This window comes from Caretta caretta, chromosome 6 (genome assembly GCF_965140235.1).
Source record: "Caretta caretta isolate rCarCar2 chromosome 6, rCarCar1.hap1, whole genome shotgun sequence".
NCBI lineage: Eukaryota > Metazoa > Chordata > Testudines > Cheloniidae > Caretta > Caretta caretta.
In genome coordinates, this window is record NC_134211.1 from 32,013,492 (window position 1) to 32,021,711 (window position 8,220).

At 48.4% G+C, this 8,220-nt stretch overlaps 1 protein-coding gene across 3 annotated transcripts; it reads left to right on the forward strand.

The window, feature by feature from the left end:
- The first annotated feature begins 459 nt into the window (after nucleotides 1–459).
- Nucleotides 460–5,632, forward strand: LOC142072507 (endogenous retrovirus group K member 21 Gag polyprotein-like). Of its 3 annotated transcripts, XR_012668898.1 has the most exons (3): nucleotides 460–923; nucleotides 3,006–3,918; nucleotides 4,690–5,632. XR_012668898.1 is itself a non-coding variant. In XM_075129393.1 (2 exons), the coding sequence occupies exon 1, from the start codon at nucleotides 949–951 to the stop codon at nucleotides 2,578–2,580; it is 1,632 nt and encodes a 543-aa protein (XP_074985494.1). In that variant the 5' UTR covers nucleotides 930–948; the 3' UTR covers nucleotides 2,581–3,918; nucleotides 4,690–5,632. The 3 variants fall into 3 exon arrangements, 1 of the variants encoding a protein (XP_074985494.1); XR_012668897.1 differs by lacking the exon at nucleotides 3,006–3,918; XM_075129393.1 differs by lacking the exon at nucleotides 460–923 and having other exon boundaries at nucleotides 930–3,918.
- The last annotated feature ends 2,588 nt before the right edge of the window (nucleotides 5,633–8,220 follow it).

The window sequence follows — 8,220 nt, forward strand, 5'->3', positions numbered from 1 at the left end:
ACAGGGATAACAGTGCTATTAGGGTGTGAAGTTGGGCAACCATCTGATGAGAATAAGAGGGAAAAAACAGTGTAACCTTGCCTAGTGTAACCATTCAGGGAGTGGAGGGGAGAAGCAGGAATGGTGAGGTGGCAGAGAGCAAGCCCCAGACACATTGGATTACAAATACAAAAAGGGAAGAAAAATAGGTTTTGAAACGAACGTGTGCAAAGCCATTGTCTCTTGGGTATTTATAACAGTTTAGCACAAAAAATGTTCTCATGGCTAGCTGAAACTATTGTAAATTGCATTGCTTTTACCCCCTTTATATACAGTACTTTAAAACAATTATGACCTACCAGTAAATGCTTTTACTTGAAATGTTACATTCTTATGGCAAGCTCTGTACCTTCATCATTTGCCTGAAAGTTTCAGAAATACTTGAAAAGAAAGGCAAAACTGAAATATATTTGCCTGAAGGGTTAATGTTTAGCTATTCCACCTGGAAGCAGGCGGGGCACACCCTGACTGTTTCGTAGAAGCAATGCACACATTGCTCTATCCAAGGACAAGGGCTAGACATGAACCATGAGAACTTGATTGTTTGGACAGCAACTGTGGGAGGTTTTCTTAGCCTGGGCTCAAGGCCTGAGAACCAGGATTGTAGTAGATAGGGGATGGTAACTAAGTATATGAATTAACGTCACACATTCCTTTGTGTAGCAGTGTGTAATGCTTAGGGGGAGAAATATAATAAAAGGAGAAGGTGGAAGGCGGGGGGGCAGAGAACGCCCATCTCAGCTGACCAGCCTGTCTGCTTGCAAAAAGCTGTGTTCTGTCTCATCACTGAACCGCCACAACTGGCGCCCAAACGTGGGGCCCTCAGCACTCACCTCGCCCGGCAAGGGTTTCAGACGCGTCACTCATCCGCTTCGTGGATCCCGGTGAGTATTTTTCATTGTGATAAGTATGGGAAGCTCCCTCTCTGCTTTGCAAGTGCAACACCGCAATGAACTGCAGTATTTGCTGCGTAAGGCTCAGCATGACTGCCCGGCTCGAGCACTTACTCTCCTGCTACAGGAGGTGTGTGCCAAGTGCCCGTGGTATCCTGAAGCCGGAAGCCTTAAGCTAGCAGACTGGGAGCGATTGGGCCAGACATTGCACAAAGAGCCTCGGGCGCCCGTGCAGGCTTTACATGCCTGGCACCTCTGCCGCGATGTGGTACAGCGTGTCGCCTCCGACAGGCCCTCCCTTGCGAGGCTGGTGATCTCACCGCCCCCGTCTGCTCCTGCAGCCATCCCCCCTCCTGGCGATGCGACACAGCGTGTCGCCTCGGAAAGGCCCTCTCCAGCACCAACAGAGGGGCTGCCGATCCCGCTGCCCCCGTTCGCTCCTGCAGCCATCCCTCCCCCTGCTTCGCCCCCAGTGCCTCTATTACCACCGCCTCCCTGGCCTTCCCCACCGGAGCCGGTGTGTGATCACCCTCCCCCCGTGGGGTCCCCCGGAGGGTCATCTGCATCTGCTCAGAAGCTTTCGCTGGTGCAACAAATGGTTCACGCAGCGAAAGCTCGATCAGATCTTACAGCGGAGGAGCTGGCTGATCTGGTCTCAGTTTGCCCGGTGACCTGGCAGAATGATGACCAGGGCAATCCCGTGGGCACCTGGACCACTTTGTCATACTCGGTGGTTAGAGAGGTGAGGAAAGCAATTCGTGAGTTTGGCCTGACTAGCACCTTTGTGCGTGGTCTCGTTGAAGGGATAGGTACTGGGTACTCCCTAATCCCTGAGGATTGGAAAACGCTGCTGCGCATGATGTTATCACCTAGTCAGTATGTTATTTGGCTTAGTGAGTATCGGCAGATGGCAGAACGCCAAGCTCAGGTACATGCAGCGCACGGTATCATTTATGAGCAATTGGCAGGGGAGGGCCCGTTTGCTACTATTCAGATGCAGTCTCAACTCCCTCAGGCCGTCTTCCCCATTATTTCCACCTGTGCCCAGCATGCTTTCAAGAAGGTCCCGGATTCAGGCAAGCCTACCAAAAGCTTTGTCAGTATCCGTCAGGGTGCCTCAGAGTCCTTTTTGGATTTTACCAACAGATTGCATGAGGCTATCCTCCGGCAGGTGGATAACACTGAGGCAGCTCACGAGCTCCTGTTAAAATTGGCAGTTGAAAATGCAAACGAGGATTGCCACCGTGCTCTCCAGGCAGCACAAGCCTCTGGTATTTTAGAGCTCTCAGACATGCTGCGGGCGTGCCAGAACATTGGCACACAAGCCCACAAGGCTGGAGTTCTGGCTGCCGCCCTCAAAAAAACCGGGAAGGAGGGGAAGCGTTGTTACCGCTGTGGTAAGGAGGGTCATTTTCAGCGGGAGTGCCGCTCATCTAAGGCACCAGCCCGACCCTCAAAGAAGTGCCCCAAGTGTGGGAAAGGTTATCACTGGGCTAATCAGTGTCGTAGCGAGTCAGGAAACCGCACGACGGGTCCCCCCCCCGAACCCAGGGCCAAACGGGGGTGTTTCCCACTCAGAGAACTGTTCCTCTGCTTTAAAATCCATAGACTCCATGAAGGCGGCGACTGCTGGAAGTGCAGGGCTTGATTTGATCATGCAGGAGGACACTGACTTTCGGCTGCCAGGGGAGGTCTGTGCCATACCTACACAGGTGACGGGACCTCTCACTGCCGGCTTTGTAGGTCTTGTTCTCCCTCGCTCACATGCTGGGAAACAGGGCTTTTTTGTCATTCCAGGGGTCATTGATGCTGATTACACTGGCATTATTAAGGTTCAGGTGTGGACTCATCTTCCACAGTCGCTCCCGCGTGGACGGTCAATTGCACAATTGATTTTAGTCCCCTATCAGGTGCCAGCTGCCAAGGATCGAACTCGGGGCGGAGGCGGCTTTGGATCGACGTTGTCTCACTCGCCGTCTCACAGCGCGTCTTCTCCACTTGTTGCTCTGACAATGTCAGTCCGCCCCTCGAAACCTCAGTTAACACTTCTCTTAAATGATGTTCCTTTTACAGGGCTGGTGGACACTGGAGCTGACGTTACGGTGATTCGTGATCTGGAGTGGCCGGCTAGTTGGCCTACAGTTCCTTCTAAAGAATTGTGGGAGATCGGGGGTAGTAAACCCAGGCGCCAAAGTTTGTCTTGGGTCACGGTCTCTAAACCGGGAGGCCGTACCCTTGCTACTATCCGCCCTTTTGTGCTCCCTGTCCACCTCAATATTTGGGGCCGTGACTTGCTCACAAAGTTAGACACCACCCTCGATATTAACATCTGATGGCCCAAAACCCTCCCTCACCCACCGTGCCCTCCGCCTTACCCTTGGTATGGCAATCCTTAGAGCCCGTATGGATTGATCAGTGGCCCCTCCCTCTAAAAAAGCTAAAAGCACTTCATTCGCTTGTGCAGCAGCATTTGCAAGCACAGCGACTGGAGAGCTCCACTAGTCCCTGGAACACCCCAGTGTTTGTTATTAAGAAAAAATCGGGTGCTTGGCGACTGTTACATGATTTAAGGGAAATAAATAAACGCATCCAACCTATGGGCCCCTTGCAATTTGGCTTGCCAAATCCAAATTTAATTCCTCAAACCGATCAACTTTGTGTGTTAGATTTAAAAGATTGTTTTTTTTACTATCCCCCTTTGCCCTCAGAATTAGCTGCTGTTATTTTGGCCTTTCAACCTTTTGCTGATTGTCCCTTTAATTTAATTGTGAATACCTATTATGGTTATTAGGTAATTGATTATTTACCCCTTGCCCTCATTACCCCTCAGGTTGATGCAGACCTCCTTCGCCTGTTTTTGTTTTTGCAGCACCTTTTTGCCACTTGTCATTTCCCTTATTTTGTTGCTCATATTTGCAGTCATACCCCTCTGCCTGGGCCACTCACTGAGGGCAATGCACGCACCGGTCGCGCGTTGCGTGGTCAGGTAAATTCCCTTTTTTCTGACCCCATTGAAAGCCATGCCTTTTTTCATCAGTCTGCCTCTGTTTTGGCCCGGCAGTTTCACATTCCTGCTGATCATGCACGTTCCATTGTTCGTTCCTGCCCCCACTGTGCTGCTGCTGCTCCTACTTTTTCTTATGCCGTTAACCCCCGAGGTACCGCAGCAAATCAGCTGTGGCAGATGGATGTTACTCATGTGCCACAATTCCGCCCCTATTTGTTTTTACATGTTTCCGTTGATATTTATTTAAGGTTTTTTTGGGCTTCCCCACAACGTGGGGAAGCCACTAACAAAGTTATTCACCATTTGCTGGCCTGCCTTTTTGTTATGGGTCGCCCCTGCCAAATTAAAACAGATATGCCCCAGCCTACTGCTCTGCAGCCCTCTCCACCTTTTGTGCCCGCTGGTACGTCCGTCTTACACACGGAATCCCTTATAATTTCACGGGCCAAGCCATTGTTGAACGTGCCAATCGCACACTCAAAACCTTGCTAGATAAACAATTAAAACAAGGGGAGCTGCGTCTCCGAACCTTAGGAGACATTTAACAACAAATGCATATCCTCTTGTTTACTTTAAATAATTTAACACTGAATGCAGATCAGCAGACCCCTGCGGATCGGCATTTTCACAAATCTGAGGTACTGGAAAGACCACGTGTCTATTACTGTCAGCTGCCCGATCCACAGTGGCTGGGCCCAGTACCTCTAATCACTTGGGGTCGGGGATATGCTGCTGTGTCTCTCCCTGCAGGACCGTTGTGGGTTCCAGCTCGGTGTGTGCGACCGGCACTTAAACAACATGGCATGGCAGCAGGGACTGTCGAATCCCATACCGGAGTTTCAGCTGACCTTGGAGGAGACCGCGTTGCCCCCCGAGTCGACAACGACGGGACGGAAACGGAGGAGGCGTAGCGTCCCAAGCCAGCCCGTGACATGGGGAGCAGTAAAAGCATTGGTCGCCGCGGCTCAACGAAGACTGGCAGCAGATCAACAGCCAGAGACTCCTGAGACTTTGTTTGTGGCGATTCTCGCCCAAATCACTGCTAATTCTGTGATGATTGTGTGCCTTTTGTGCCTGCTATTTCCTAAAAGAAGTGTACCCCTTTTAGATGATTATATTGCAGATGTTGAGCTTTTGGTTATTTTGTGTTTGTAATTATGGGGCTTATTTTTTGCTGCTGCTGTGTACAATGTATTCTTTCCTTGTTAAGATTTTGTAAAATTTTGCCCTGGAAAGCTCCCCAGGTTATGTCCTTGTCTGTCTGAGAGTTAAATAGCATGACAAAACAAATTGACGGCTACCATGAGATGGCCAAATATCAATAAATAAAAAACGGGGAGATGAAGGGTTAATGTTTAGCTATTCCACCTGGAAGCAGGCGGGGCACACCCTGACTGTTTCGTAGAAGCAATGCACACATTGCTCTATCCAAGGACAAGGGCTAGACATGAACCATGAGAACTTGATTGTTTGGACAGCAACTGTGGGAGGTTTTCTTAGCCTGGGCTCAAGGCCTGAGAACCAGGATTGTAGTAGATAGGGGATGGTAACTAAGTATATGAATTAACGTCACACATTCCTTTGTGTAGCAGTGTGTAATGCTTAGGGGGAGAAATATAATAAAAGGAGAAGGTGGAAGGCGGGGGGGCAGAGAACGCCCATCTCAGCTGACCAGCCTGTCTGCTTGCAAAAAGCTGTGTTCTGTCTCATCACTGAACCGCCACATTTGCCCATGAAAAGAATTCAGATATTACTTGTTTTTGATAATGGTACAGGGAGAACTTCCCATGCTAATGCAAACAAACATTCACACAGGCGTCAACAGGGATCAAACAGCACAGCAGGGAAGCAAACACCCTGAGGAAGCACAAGAAGAGATCTGAAAGTTTTACAGCATACAGTTTTCTAGCTTTAAATATGAAAAGTAATTCAGGAGATTCAGGGTTTATACATGCAAGTTTTTAAACTGAAAACAAAGTTATGCTCAAAAATATAAGCTTTGAAATGGATTACTTCAAATTAATTTTAGCACTAAAAGGAAAACAGATCGGGGCAACTCAGTGGGAGAAGAATAGGATTTTTCTGTGTAGAGATAGACTCTTTAGTGATGATCATTCAGTCTAATAAAGTTGGAGATTTGGTTTGGGGGAATTATGCTTAACAATTGTAATTATAGAACTGTATCTGTGATGAATACTCTGTTGTGGCTACAATAGCATTGCATTTTTAAACTACTGTATAATTTCTGGGCATACTTTGATGATTTTTCTGGCAACTGGTCTGTCTATTTTATAAATCAGCAGGGGATTTGACAAGATGAGAAAAAAGGTTCCCTCCTTCTTCGATTTATACATGTTCAGTTATATTCATTGTTAGTGCTATTCTGAACAACTTACTCATTGATTTGTGGCATGTGCTCCTCAGATCGCTTTTAATGTTTTTATGTGCCCTGCATGTACCTTTTACTTTAAAAATATTGAAGAATTGTAGCTTCAGACATGACTTACAGTTTAAAAAAAAAAAACATTCAGTCCCTCTTTTTTCATATCATCATGCATTTAAAGTGACTTCATGTCCTTTATTTCTCACCTTAGGCAAGTAAAGAAAATGCCAAAGACTTTCATCATGGATTAACAAAAGACCTCACACCTCCAAAATGCAGATGAACAAAAACGTTCAGTTTCTCATAACTCTGTTTTTCACCTTAATCTCCATCAGCTAAGATACCTCATTCTTACTATTAGATCAACTCCCTGCTCGCAAGAAGGGTAGATGCTGAAACACGACACCACCACTTGAACGAACAGGCTTGGGTTACTTGAATTAAATGGTTTCAGAGTAACAGCCGTGTTAGTCTGTATTCGCAAAAAGAAAAGGAGTACTTGTGGCACCTTAGAGACTAACCAATTTATTTGAGCATGAGCTTTCGCGATGAAGTGAGCTGTAGCTCACGAAAGCTCATGCTCAAATAAATTGGTTAGTCTCTAAGGTGCCACAAGTACTCCTTTTCTTTTTTTGAATTAAATGCAACTTCATTGACCTTGAGACCATGATTTAGGCCAGGGGTGGCCAACCCGAGCCTGAAAAGGAGCCAGAGTTTACAAATGTACATTGCCAAAGAGCCACAGTAATATGTCAGCAGCCCTCCATCAGCTCCACCCCTGCTCCCAGCACCTCCCACACACCAGCAGCCCCGTCAATCAGTGCCTCCCCTTCCCTCCCCATCACCAGTTTCTTGGCGTGCAGGAGGCTCGGGTGGGGGGCGGGAGCAAGGGCTCGGGGCTGGAAGAGGTGAAGTGGGGACAGGGCCTGTGGCAGAGTCAGGGGTTGAGCAGTGAGCACCCCCCAGCACATTGGAAAGTTGGCACCTGAAGCTCCAGCCCCAGGATCGGTGCCTATACAAGGAGCCGCATGTTAACCTCTGAAGAGTCGCATGTGGCTCTGGAGCCACAAGTTGGCCACACCTGATTTAGGCTGTTCCCCCTGTAAATAAGATCCTATCCCAACTCCAAAGCATCCAGCTCCCCCCCCCCCACTTCTCTCTGTCCTGCACGCTCTCAGATTCTCTCCCCCTGCCATCCCTGTTTCTCTCCCCTCAGAATCTGTCCCCCTCTCCATCCTCCATGCCTCCCCTCTGGTTCTCCTCAGCTCCCTTTGCTCTGTGCCTGATTTCTTCATTTACCTCCCTCTGGTTGCTCTCCCCCACTTGCCATCTCTAGCTCTCCACTATCCCATCCCATGACCTTTCCTTCCTGACTTTGGAGGGTCTAAGGCCTTCCTTTCCTGTCTTCCTTCTCTTAGTGCTAGAGGAGATGGGGGAGACAAACCAGAATACACCTCCTTCTCCCAGGATGGTGCTTAAGCTAAGGTCTGTGATGCCTCCTGTCACAGTTCAGGGCAACTGCACTTATATTCCCCCTCTGTGGTCCCTCCAGGGCAACCACGCTAAGATCCTGGCTCATCAGACATCACCTCTCTTGCATAGAGGTTTGCATCTCTCCGCTTCCTGACCCTGGGTTTTTCCAGGCTGCACAGTTACCTGCCTATTCTGGGATGTCCCCAGTAAGTCAGGCTGCCTAAACAGGCCAGCATCTGTGCTTGGCTTTCTTTCTGAAGATTATATACAGTGTAATTGCTCACAGCTAAAATTACATCATTTCTAAAAAAAAAATTAAAAACAATAAGAGAACCTACATGCATGCTAATAAGCTTACCAGAGATTATCCCACACTCCAACAGGGGCTCTGGAAAGAGTCAGTCCTTCAGACCGCACAAAAGAGT